Source organism: Cynocephalus volans, chromosome 1 (assembly GCF_027409185.1).
Source record: "Cynocephalus volans isolate mCynVol1 chromosome 1, mCynVol1.pri, whole genome shotgun sequence".
Classification (NCBI taxonomy): Eukaryota; Metazoa; Chordata; class Mammalia; order Dermoptera; family Cynocephalidae; genus Cynocephalus; species Cynocephalus volans.
In genome coordinates, this window is record NC_084460.1 from 230,025,963 (window position 1) to 230,039,918 (window position 13,956).

Below are 13,956 nucleotides of genomic sequence, written 5' to 3' on the forward strand. Positions count from 1 at the left end.
CAAATAAAGCATGACACTGGGTTGGATAGATGAAGTGAAAGGAGAAGGAGGAACCATAGATGAATTAAAGCTTTCCTGCCAAGGTGATTGTATGTTGGTACCATTAACATTTCCAATTTAGATAGAAGTAGAAATATTGAGAAAGGACATAAAGAGTTCATTTTTAAACAAGCAGTTAGAAATGTGGGACTAAAAATTAATGGTAAGGGCTAGAGGTCAACATTTCAGGGTCATAGTTAAGATTTATATCAGTTGTTACACCAAAAAGTGATATTACCCATTTAAATTATTTTCTTTTGAAATTTTTATTTTGACCCAATTTCAGACTTACAAAAAATCTTGCAAAAAATAGTTTAAAGAATTCCTGTTACCCGTTTTAGATTAAATACATCTTATAAAAAAATACTTTCCAAGAGACAGTATATAAAATTTACCAAGTGTAGCAGCAAATCTTTTGAGATAATTGAGCTTTGAAATAAAGTTGGTTGGGCCCATGCAAACTAAATTCCAGCAGAATTAGATTTGGCATTGAAGAGCATGCCCTGATTTATATGTAGTGCTTTAACTGGAAATCCCCGTTGGTGCTAGATTGTAGAGAAAATATTTTTTATCTTTTAGTATATGTTTTCATGATGTGGAAAGTAGATAAAGAGAAATAAATAGCTCTTCATATTTAAAATAGTTAACCTTTTATAAATAAAAAAGTTATGACAAGTTATTATTCAGCGGATTGTAGGAATGGTTTTCATTTCTCTGTACCATCACACATTTAAGTAAATTCATATTGGTACCAGTGCCAGGAAATAACCTATTTATGGTTACTGCTGCCCATCTACAGAAGTTTTTACTATTTTACAGTTTTAAAAAATCTCTGTAGTACTCAAAAACTTGCACGGTTTGGTTATAAAATGAAAACAATGTGTAAGCTGTGATATGAAAGAGTCCAAATTTGGGAATGTAATTCCCTCTGTGATTGAAAGAAATACAGTGGATTTTTTTAGTAACACTTAAAATATAAAAAGAAAGGCTCATGCTACCAATTCTTCATGGTATTCTTTTTAATTGGTTGGTGTTTTAAACTGAAGTAATTACTGTTAGTTGCCAGTAGGTCCTAAAGTGAAAGGTGGTTAGAAAATAATTAAATTCCTATGTCCCAAGTTTTCAATTTCAAGTCTGAATTCTGCACAGCAATTCTACTTAGTTATTATTCATTTGATTTTCCTAATTACTGAACTACAGCACCCACCACTCTGTTATTCCGTATCTCCTAAATTATTCATGCCAAGATGCATCTGCTGTTTTTAAATAAATTTGATAATATTTTATTACGTATTTGAAAATGAATGTGCAGGTGGAAAAATGAATTGCAAAAGAGCATTTTAAGAGTAGCATAGAAAAATAATAATTTGCCTTGTTTTTAAACATGTAGCTCTATAAATTCTGAGATCTGAACAGTTTACTTTTCTTGTGGAAATATTGACTTACTTAGTAATCTGAAAGAAAGTTTGGATATTTCTTTTATATGATTATATATAAAAATGTAGATATATTATTACATTTGGTTTACTATAGCAGCTCTATTAAGTAGGAGAATCTTGTGCTAGTGCAATAAGATAAGAAAAACAAAAGATGATATAAATATTGGGAAAACAGGCCATATTATCATTATTTGAATATGACAGGATATGTTTTTAATTAAACATAGAAATCCAAGAGAATAAACTAGAAAACTATTAGAACTGTTACAATAAAGGATCAGGTAGGTGGTAACCTCAGTTACATAGCATGGAAGCAGTTGAAAAATATAGGCAAATCGGTTTACAGTAGCATCCAATTTATAAAATATTTAGTAGTTATCATCACAAGATAATATATAGAAAGATAATAACAAGATATATAAATGTATAAATATATATGACTTAATGTCAAGAAAACTAAAAACGTTTGTGAGTAAATGAAGACATACCATGTTTCCAAATGGGAAGACTCAATATTGTAAAGCTGCTATCAAGATTCCTTAACATTAATTCTAGTAAGAATATCAATATGAGCTTTTAAAAATTTGATAAACTGGCAATAAAGTTTATCTCAATAAAAATAATAATTAACATTTATTGGGTGCTTGTTATTTGTCATACTGGAAGAAAATATTTCTACCTATAACATAGAGGTAATACCCCAAAATCCATAATATCCAAAGAATTTCTATAAAATAATTTTAAACAATAATCATAAATTGGGCAAAAGAGTTAGAAAACTCACAGAAAGATAATTGGCATATAAACATGAAAAAGTTCCAACTTTATTAAGTAGAGAAAGAAAAAAGTTATAATATGTAGAAATTTTTTTTCTATTTAAATTTTAAAAATAATTTACCACAAGTGGGAAAGTAAATTATGCAACACTTTTTGGAGGCCATCTTTCAATTTTAAGTGCGTATAACTCTTTAAACCAATATGTTCTCTTTTAAGGTTTTATTATGAAAAATAAAATTCCATAAGAACTAAATTAGATAAATATCTACAACCTGCTGTTAGATATAAAAAATTAAATTATATAACAACAGGAATAAAATCCCTACCATGTTACCTTCCCTCCCTTTTTTCAAAGGTATCTCTTTATCTCACAGTCAGTCAGCTTTTCATATCCATGGGTTCTGCATCTATGGATTCAACCAACTGGGGATAGAAAATGTTTGAAAAAATAAAATTGCATCTGTACTGAACATATGCAGACTTTTTTCTTGTCATTATTGCCTAAACAATACATTATAACAACTATTTACATACCATTTACATCGTATTCGGTATTATAAATAATCTAGAGGTGATTTTAAAATATATGGGAGGAGGTGCATAGGTTATATGCAAATACTACATATGCCATAATATATCATCTGAGGCTTTTGGTGACTTTAGGAGGTCCTAGAACCACTCTCCCAAGGATTCTGAGGGACAACTGTATATGTCAACATATTACGTTGGTAACAGGGTCATCTCTAAGGTGGGAGGTAGGGGAATTCTATACTTTATGTAATTTCTGAATTGTTTTCAGTTTTTGCATCAAGCAGTATTACTTATATCTAAGGTTGTGTTAACTGAAAATAACAGTGGCTTAAGACAGACAGAAAGGTATGTCTCTTATACTTCATGGCCAATATGAATATCACAGTTATCAGAGACCAAGGTTCCTTTTATTGTTCTGGTCTACTACTTTTCTTGTATTGGCTTCCATCTTTAAGTCACCTTATGATTCAGTGTGATTGCTAGAGCTTTAGCCATCCCATCTAAGTTTCACACAACAGGAAGAGAAGGAAGGGCAAAAGGTGATAAATCAGTTCCCATTCAGAATCCTTTCTGTAAGTTCAAGCCTGCACTGCCCATTGGCAGAACTTAGTCAAATAGAAACACCTAGCTGCAAGAAAGGCAATGTAATGTCTTTTAGCTGGGAGCATTGATGCCTTTTGTAAAGTCAGGGATATGTTATAAAAGAAGGAGAAGATGGACATTGGGTAGGCAACTAGTAGACTCTTGTTTTTTTTCAACAAGCTGAACCACAATTTGTATTACACAGGTGCACACACAGAGACAAGTAGGTGCATAAATATATAATCTTTATTTTAAATTCCTATTTGTAAATAATCTATGCTGTTTACTGCCACTTAATAGGTCATTGATTTAGATTTTTTAAAATCATTTTTCAGGATGTATCATTGAAAAGTAGTGATTTCCCTCATTGTCATGAATGTTGCTTTGAGGTCTTTGGACATAGATAGGACTGTGTTTATCTCAAAATTTCATTACTTATTGCCTATATTGCTAGAGGCAAGTCAACCTCTCTAAACCCTGTTTTCTTATCTCTAAAATGAGGTTGTTTTGAGGATTGTGAATAATATATGTGAAGTGTCTCCCACATGGTGTTCAATAAAATGATGACTACAATCACTTCTGTTGTTATGAATATTATTCTTGATTCCGCCCTCTTTCTCACACATCTAGTCAATCAACCAGCCATTCTACTAACTAAATTCTTGAGTTAATCTTCTTTGCATTGCCACTGCCTTACCTTCTAATTGGTCTCCTTGCATCTACAATCTTTTTTTTTTTTGCTGTTGGCTGGTACAGGGATCTGAACCTGTGGCTTTGGTGTTAACAAGGCTGAGCTCTAACTGAGTTAACTGGTCAGCTCAACAACTGCAGTCTTTCCCACTCAAATCTATATTTCATACTGTAGAAAGGACTTTCGAAAATGCAAATTGTGCATCAAAGGAAACTATCAAAGAAAGAGAAAAGGCAACCTATAGAATGGGAGAAAATATTTGTAAATAATATATCTGATGGGAGTCTCATATCTAGAATATATGAAGAACTCTTACAGTTCAACAGCAAAAAGATTACTCAGTTCAAAAATGGGCAAAAACTTATTTAGACTTATCTCTAAAGAATATACACAAATGGCCAACACGTATATGAAAAGATGTTCAGTCAATATCATTAGTCATTAGGGAAATGCAAAGCAAAACCACAATGAGATATCACTTCATGCCCACTAGCATGGATAAAATCAAAATAATGGAAAATAATAAGTATTGCTGAGGGTGTGGAATAATTGGAACCCATGTGAATTGCTGGTGGGAATATAAAATAGTGCAGCCACTGTGGAAAACAGTTTGGTGGTTGCTCAAAAAGTTAAATGTAGAATCACAATGTAACCCAGCAATTCCACTCCTAGGTATATACCCAAAAGAATTGAAGACAGGTATTGAAACAAAAATTGTACATGAATATTCATAGCAGCACTATTCATAAAAGCCAAAAGGTGAAGACAACCAAAATGTCCATCAGTAGATGAATGGATAACAAATTTTGGCATATACATACAATGGAATAATTCTCAGCCATAAAAAGTAAGGCAGTACTGATACATGCTACAACATGGATGGACCTCTAAAACATTATAGTAAGTGAAAGAAGCCATACACAAAAGGTCACATATTGTATGATACCATTTACATGAAATATCCAGAATAAATAAATCCATAGAGACTGAAAGTGGATTGGTGGTTACCAGGCACTTAGCTAAAGGAGGAATGGGGAGTCACAGCTTAATGTGTACTAGGTTAATTCTGTGAAATTCACCTCATTTTAAAAAATGCAAATTGGTTCATGATATACCTTGCTTCTAAAAAGCCTTTGATGACTGACTTCTCATTGCTGTAGAATGAGGTCCAAACTGGAATTGGGGACTGCTTGCTTCTGTGTAGCTTTATCTTTTAGCACTGTTACATTGTCACAATACTGACAGTTCTTCCTTCTTGGCCTGAAGTACTCCTTGCCACCATATCCCCATCCCAATTCTTCCTTTTCTTTCAAGTCTCAGCTTAACCCTTTCTCATTATTAAGACTCACCATACCACCAAATGAGTGCTGTTTACTCCTTCTTTATACTCCAGTAGAACTCTGTCCTTCTGTCAAACTAATTCTTATTTTTTAATTTCCGGGTTTTACAACTAGTCTGTAAGCTCTGTGAATTCATATATCAAGTATCCAGCATGCTTCCAGGTAAATGGTAGATACTCAGTAAATATTTGTTGAATGAATGAATATATGAAATGATGCAATACTTGTTTTTTTTTTTTACCAAAAATATAACTTTATTAAGTGACTAATCATCATTGACAACTAGTCATTAAATAGTATAAACATAACATAAACTTCTAAAATTTAAGGAAATTCAGTGCCCTCTGAAGGACACCTTTCTTACTAATCTTCAACTGTTTTCTGTCATAGCATACTTTGTTCCTGTCCCTTCCTTTGGATTGACTGGATAAAATATAACCTCCTAGGTCACTGATTTTTTCCTGCCTCTGATGTTTTCAGAGGCATAACCTTTCCATGATGTAATAATTTACTGTTTTCAGCTTGTTAAAAGAGGTGATTGATTTAGTTTCTTAGTACACTGAGTCTTACATCTCTCTTTTTCAGTTGCTTTCCTTGTCCTCTTGCCTTCACTTCATACCTTTGAATTAAGTCTTAAGTCTCTTCCCTTTACTTCTGTGGTCATACACTTCCCTGGTTCTACTGAGTCTTTGGCAACAACCACTGTACTGCCTTTGCTAGCCAGTCCCTCTCTTGTGAGCAATCCCAATATTCAGCCCTTCCTTGCCCCTTTGCTGTTCTATTTTTATAAATTAAAAAAAAAAATCTATTTTCATGGTTTAGCAGTGCTAATAAACTTTGAAATTTCTTTTTTTCCCCTCAGTTGAAATTTGTTCTCATCTCCACCATCTCTGAGACTTTTCCATTTGCATGGCCCAGTCATTTCAAATGTACTGTTCAACAGTGAACAGTGTTTTCTTCCTTACTTTCTACTTCTTCAGAACAGTTTCCTCTACCAGTTTAGTTGTCAGTGACACTCTCCTTTTTCTAGGCATCATGTAGGCTTGAAATGTTGTTGTCTCTTACTCTTCTCTAACAGTCAGTCTCCAGAGTCTTTCTCTTTCATCTTACCACTAAGTATCACATGATGTTTTCTTCTCTAATGTATTCTGCAAACTTTTACCCTGATTCTCTCCCTTTCCTAGGCAATCCACAAGGAAAAGTTAGGTACATTTACTTACCTCTTTTTTGTTCTTTGTGAACACCCCTTTTTTGTATGATCCATACTGCATTGTAATTTGAGGTTAACAGGCAAGTAAAGCCCAAATGTGAGCTCCCTGAGAGCAAGAAGAGCTTGAAAAATTCCTTTTATGTTAGAAGTATTACTGGGATTAATATATGGTACCCCAAGGAGATAATGCCTAGTTTCTTCATATGCAAAATGTAGATTAAGTACATCATTGGGATGCTTTAAGGATTCAGTAAATTAATATTTGTAAAAGTATGTTGATGTTTAATTAGTGATGGTAGTAGAAAAAACAGTTCTTCATACTCAAACCTCTTATACCTTCTCAAATAGTTTCCTAAATTGCTTCATGTTTGTTAATTTTGCTTTCCCAAGTATGTTTTATAAAAGCCATTTCTTTAAACTTATTCTCTACCCCCATAACTGATAAGGTTGTTTTCAGTTAGTTAATATAAAAAAATATAAAAATCACGAAAGAAGTAAAATACATCGTCTTGAAATCCATTGCAGTTATGCAGAGATTGTTTAATTGTGAAAACTAGCATATGCCATTTGAGCAGTTTATGCTCTGTTTTATGTAAAAATTGCTATATTGGTGATAATAGAAAGCATGTGCTTAAATGGGATCATGGCATGTTATAGAGTGAATAAAGTTAACATGTCTGTGGGGGAAAAAAGAAGCCCAAGGAATAGTCAGAGAAGTATGAAGTGAAATAAGAGACATGGTGTCCAAAGCAAAGGTTAAAGGAATAGGAGAGAAAACAGGTGTTGGAGTAGTTCTAAAGGTATTGAGAAAGTTCAAGAAAACTGAGCCCACTGGAATTGACCTGGTGGAGATCCTTAAAAGTGTGTTAGTGAAGTGCCAAAGTTCCAATCCATGTTTGTTAAAGGGTTAAATAAAATGTTGGAATTTGAGATACAGATTTTCCATTTGAGAAACTTGACTGTTAGCAGAAAAAAAGGGAATGAGGTTAGTGAGTTTAGTAAAAGCCTCTTTTAAGATAGGGGTACATCTGAGGGGATTATGATCACATAACAGACCAAATTCCAAGAATTTCTTAGAACTGTGCAGACCGTGCATGATGGGATAGCCATCTGGGGGTCTTTGTTGATAAACTGTTAAAAACGTTTCTAGTGTGAATAGCCACAAACATTTTCAGTGCTTTTTTGTTGGTTGAGTAAACCGAAGAGCATGAATGCAAAAGCAAAATTTGACGCCAAATCACAGAAGTTGCCATAAACACAGAAGTTCCCTAGTGAGGACACTGCCTGTGCCTGAATTTCATTTGTTTCTGCTGCTACCATTTCTTAATTTTTCCTGGTGACTAGCCAGATTAGAACTGTGAATGAAGACAAACTGGTCTTGTCCAGATGGTAGATGAGATATAGGTAACTTAGGTAGATGGAAAAAATATTTAGAGGTTTGATGTGATGATCTGGTCTGTCTTAGAATGGAAGATAAGTGCTTAACTCTTTTGTCATGGGGGTTTGCAACCTTAGTATATGCCTAAATCTACAGCTGCTCCTCATTTCCCAGATGGCATCTATGGCTGGGAGTACTTTTTACCATCTGCACTTCTCAAAGAGTTTGTGAACTCTTTTAATTATTGGGAATGGAAAAACTAATTGGTAAAGTGGTTAAATGATATAAAAGAGTTTTAAAATTTGAGTTAGAGGTTTTTACATCCTACTTAACCTCAACTTCAAATAAGATCAATGCTTTAAATACGTTTTGACCTTCATCTTTGTATATATCTGCCATTTTTGATATTTGCAATACTCCAAAATACTCCCAAATAACTATTTTGTATGTGGATTGGTATTTTGAGCCAAACTACCAAACTCCTGCCTCCTTCCAATACTGTAGCAAGTACTGTTGTTGGCATACACGTAGAACAACTAACAATGAATGGGTATGGAGTACAAACTTATGTGAATTGTTCCATTCATCTAATAGGCTTTTAAGTCGATAAATTATAGTGTCACAATTTGTAAAAGTAATTTAGAAAGACAAACTCTTAATGTGTTGTCAGTGTTTCCATTTATGTAAAACATCAAATAGTGGGAGAAGCAATTTACCAGTTAGGAAATACTTTTATAACTAGCTGAGAATAATAGAGTGACATCTGACTCTGAAAAATGAACATATTCTCTGTCTAGGGAATTCTAGATTTGAAGTGTCATTAACTTTTATTTTTCCTTCTTTCAGGTTTATAAATCATAAATGTATTTCCAAATGATATGTTGTAAATAGTATCTTCTAATAATCAGTAGATACAATACTTATTCACCATCTTTTTTCTTTAGGCAGGTTCTACTGGGGAAAATTCTCTAGATAGTTTGTCCATTTATAAAATTAGACACTTGCCATCTTTGCTCATTTTCAAGTTCTCTGTTTACAAAACTATTAAGAAGGTGTGAAACGCAGCCAAACTTCCCAGTTTATGGGAAAATGTCTGATGATTGCATTTCCTACATGTTCATTGTTCACACATGAAGAAATCTGGCAGCTGTGAGGTTATTAAGTTTAGAGTATCCAAATCTTAACCCTCAGTGGGATTTTGGTTTACTGCTTTCTGCCACCACCATTTCATCCCCTTTTGTAACCATCCTTGCAGTAAATGTGATGGTGGCATTTCTTGAAGTTGGTGATCCTTAATATTTCTGTTTTCTATTTATCATCAGATGCTATGACTAAATTAGAGACCAGGAGTTCACCTGTCATACAGTCCTGTCTTCAGGCTGTAACATATGCAAACTGTTAGGAAGGTTCTTTAAACTTAGCATTTTCAATAAAGAAGTTTTGTGTTGGTGCCATTATTAAGAGAGGAGGGCAGTGGTGGTAGCTGACCTAAATGTTAAAATTATTTCAGAATTACTCTGCTAGAAAATTTATGATCATACACACAAGAGTTTGTAGCTAACTCTGACAGTAGTAAGAAAGTGGTTTCTGTGTATTGTTTTGGTGATTTAATTTTGATTTGATCTGGATTTTAATTCAAGGGATTTTTTTGATGTTGAAAACCACAAGTTCCTCTATTTCTTCATGATCACTAAACATCCCCCACGTGGAAGAGTGAGATTTTCTTCTGAATACATGTATTACTTTTAGAGATATAAAGAGCTGAAGTTATTGAGAGAAAACAATATGGTTTGTTAAGTAGGTCAAAAGTCAGCAGCTCCTTTGATCCTAAATGCTACTGATAGTTAAAAATAGATACACGATATGTGCAAGTTAGGTTAACAAGGAAAAAAGGAGACAAAGAAATGGGGAGCTGGGGAGAACTACTGTGAAAGTAGGAAAAGGAAAAGACAGAATAGAAATAATTTGTACCAGTGCCATCAGCAGCAACTTCAGGAACTTTTCCGTCCTCCTATAACACGACTATTTAGTGATCCAGGTTGATATTTTCAATATCTTTTACATATTTTTAAAGTCTGTTTTCAAAATGATCGTGGTAATAGTTTTCATCAACCTGAAGTTTATTTTGAAGAGTAGCAAAATTGCTTTTTTGTTCGGTAAATTCTTCAAATAAAAGGTTCTAGGAATAAAACTTATGATCACTATTATCTTTGGTGATTATTCATTCTATAGTGGGAAAAGTAAATTTAAAATTTGAAACTCTGTCCTTTGTGTTTCATTCACAGGCTGTAGAAGAAGAAGATAAGATGACACCTGAACAGCTGGCAATAAAGAATGTTGGCAAGCAGGTGAGGTGTACTGTAATAGGTTATGCAGTCGCTTAATAATATGCTCTTACAGAGTTAAAACTGTTTTAGGGCCTATATGATTTTTTTCCTTTCTGTTCACTCTACATTTTTCTTCTGTTATGTAAATGTGATACTAATTTTAAAGGTCAATGAATTTATTAGATGTCAAATTCTCTTTGCCATCTCTAGTGAAGTAAATCACAAATGTACTTATACCGATGAGATATTATCTCTAGGGAAAATAATTTACTAGAAATAAATTAGGACACGTATCTTGAGTTAATTTTTCAAGTACTATTTTTACTATAGATCAGGTAAGATAATAGAATGGTAGATTTATTTCATATGTAACAGTTTTTTTAAAGGATATACTCTATCAATGTGTAGGTAATCTTCCTGAGAAAGCTTAGAGCCCTATTGGGTTACGCCGAGTGGGAAAAAAAGGGCTTTTAAGTATTTGCTCTTTCAGTTTTCTATGATGGAATATATATTTTAATCTCTATTATCTGAGGGTGGGGGGAACACACCAACCAATTAAAGGAATCTACAGATTAATTAGACTGTTTTTTAAAGAATGTTGATTACATTTTTTTCCATTTCATGGAACATGGTTATCATATTGCTGATGTTGGCAGAATCTTGATATTTCAGATGCAAGACACTAAGCTGTCTTTGCTTTCAGCCATCCTACCATATGCTCTGATCCCATCACATCTCACAAGCTATGTAGGTTTGGGCCAGGACCATTCTTGGATGGGAAATCTCTAAGAATCACCCAGCTGCCACAAGAAGTAATGTAGATAACTGAGGGAAGCATATTACCAATTCACTGTAAAATCAATTACTCCAACAGAGCAGTAGGGGGAAAGGTCTGACTTTATCATACATCATAAATGAGGAAACCAAATCTCACTACATTTTGAATATTAGAATTTAAAAACAAGTACTTCCAAAAAACCAAAATGAAATATAGTTCATCTTATTTTCTCATCTTATGTGATATCACTTTTGTTGTCTTTTTCCACTACTTATTTTAATCTAATAGATATTAGATCACCAGCTTGAGCCTTACACTTTATAGAATTCAGTAACTATTTTTTTGAATAAATGACTTTCTGAGGCTGTAAATTTTTGATAGAGATTTTATTTAACAGCAGCAAATAAAAGGGCTAAATTAAAAGTGAAACTGAAAAATACATAATTGACAAAGTTTAATAATTATCAGAATCATTTTAAAAAATATACTAAGTACTTCACTGGTTTGGCCTATTGCATGGCAAAAGCAAAACTGTCTGTTATGGAATCAAATCAATATCATTTTCTCCTGCCAGTCTTTCTAAGTCTGTTTCACCTAAAATGCCCTAAGGCTTATTTTAGAAATTTAAAAAAAAATGCGAATATTGGGTCTAGTCACTTGAAATTATTTGTAGCCTGTTGTATATCTGGGTTGTTTAAAGAAATCAGCGTATTAAAGTTATGGGTTAGAAAAATAAAGCCGAGAAATAATTCCAGTGATGACATTTTTTTTAAAGTTAAGCATCTTGGGTATTTTAACAATAGCTTAAAGAAAATAATGCTTTAAATTAAAGCTCTTTATTATACACAGTATATATCCTTTATTTCAAAGCTTTCAAATTAGCTGAAATACTTCATTCAGCTTTAAACTTAAATATAGGTTAAGCTTTTAAATTTATATTCTTTTATTACAATGCAGTTTTAAGCTTTGTTTTTAACTTGGTCTATTTAAAAAATAGATTTGGTCAGGTTTAAGTTAAAGGATTGCACCTATATAATTTTTTATGGTACACTTTCAAAAATAGCTGCATGAAACATTTATTCTTAACATTTTAGAATTGATCCACATTGTATTTAAAATTTCCAACTACAGTGACTTTTGATCCAAGAATATTTTCTGAATCATTAAAGCACTACTCTTGAAATATTAAAGTTATACAAAATTCTGATTTTTATCAAGACACAGAGGAAGTGGTGAGAATTCACACTGAACTCTTACCTATTGGTATGTTTGCTTTGAATAAAGCACCTCTCATACATTCAAAATATGTGAATGGCAGAGAATATACACACGTACTCAGGTACATACACATAAATGTACATAGTTTTGTTTGTTGTTTTTTTTTTTACATCAGATAGTTTTGAGCTGTATAGAATTCCTTGTTACTCTTAATAAAAATCTCTGGCAGAGTCATAGCATTGATTGTGTAAATCTTTCATTGTGTAATCTTTCATTACACAATCTTCCATTGTGTAATCTATTATTTTATTAGCTATTTAACTATTTTTAACATTCAGAAATCCTAAGAATGTAATAATATGTTAGGAAAGTTTGTAAAATATATATAAATTTAGATCTGGCTTTCTTCACCAATTTCCGCAGCTACTGATAAAATAAGTAATATATTTACCAGTAATATGGTTCTTTTTTCTTTTTCTTTTTCTTTTTTTTTAGGACCCCAAACGTCATTTGGAGGAACATGTGGATGTACTTATGACTTCAAACATTGTCCAGTGTTTAGCAGCTATGTTGGATACTGTCGTATTTAAATAAAGCAGTGGAAAAAGCTATCAGTGATACCTTCAGTCTGTATTCCTCTGTTGTTCCTATTGCTCAAAATCAATGGACCGCTGAAGGTGTATTTGGTTAAATGTAAGACATCTGGCTTCATTTACAGCACTGTAACACCTTCAGTCTCAGTTGTGCAATTACTTCATTTTCTTTAGTCAGGGTCCTCACAGATTCCAAAATTGTACAAGAATATATCAAAGTGGACAAATTTTGTTAAGATCCCATTTAATATTTGAAGAAATCAGTAGCACAAATATATTTTGATTGTTGCTTACAAAATAAAATACATTTACAATCTATGTCTCCTGAGGTGTTTTTGGCACTGGGAGGAACTGACAGAATAACATTTGACAGTGCTCTAGAAATCTCACACGAAGATATGTTTCCCTTTGCATTTTATTATCTTAGAACACATAAAACATCAGTGTGATAACAAAACTTCACAAATGTAAAATGATTGCCATTAATGAGTGGCTACCTCATTAGAGAGTAACCCAGAAAAAATGTTGACAAATTTTGTTAAAAGCATTTGTCACGTGCTATATTGTATACTCAGTATCTTGTTGACATATACTTTCAGGATTTCATAGGAATACATTTAAGAAGAAAAAAGCAATTTTAATTTAGACTTTATTATGTTTTAAATGAGTACATTCCACCAACAGTTTTGAGACCAGCTGGAGTTGGTTGCTGCAAACTCTAGTAATCTAAGATAGCCAAAGAAGGTATAATGTCTTCAAAGCAAAATGAGAAAAGTAGCCATAATGTGAGCCATAATATGAATTTATAAGCAATAATTTTTTATTTTCTCTTGAGTTTCCCAAATTATACTAGAAGTACCCAGTTTTCTGATAGGGAAAAAAAATTGGCAAATGGCAGTTTTCATAGATGACTTCACCCTCAACCTACTTCTAACCTGGTGTACCAAGGTAACTGCCCCTGTTAATACTCATAGTACAGCACCTTACTGGGTACACCAAGGAGTATGGCAAATGATACAGAGACAAAGATTTAATTCTAGTCTGCACTCTTCT

General features: G+C 32.8%; 1 protein-coding gene across 3 annotated transcripts in view; it reads left to right on the forward strand.

Annotated features, from left to right (window-relative positions):
* Positions 1–13,221, forward strand: part of PSMD14 (proteasome 26S subunit, non-ATPase 14) — a 100,521-nt gene extending 87,300 nt beyond the window's left edge. For all 3 annotated transcript variants that reach the window (XM_063101571.1, XM_063101579.1, XM_063101574.1), the window contains 2 exons: positions 10,273–10,335; positions 12,806–13,221. In XM_063101571.1, the coding sequence (XP_062957641.1) occupies positions 10,273–10,335; positions 12,806–12,904 (162 nt within the window). In that variant the 3' untranslated portion in view covers positions 12,905–13,221. The remainder of the gene's footprint in view (positions 1–10,272; positions 10,336–12,805) is intronic.
* Positions 13,222–13,956: the final 735 nt, after the last annotated feature.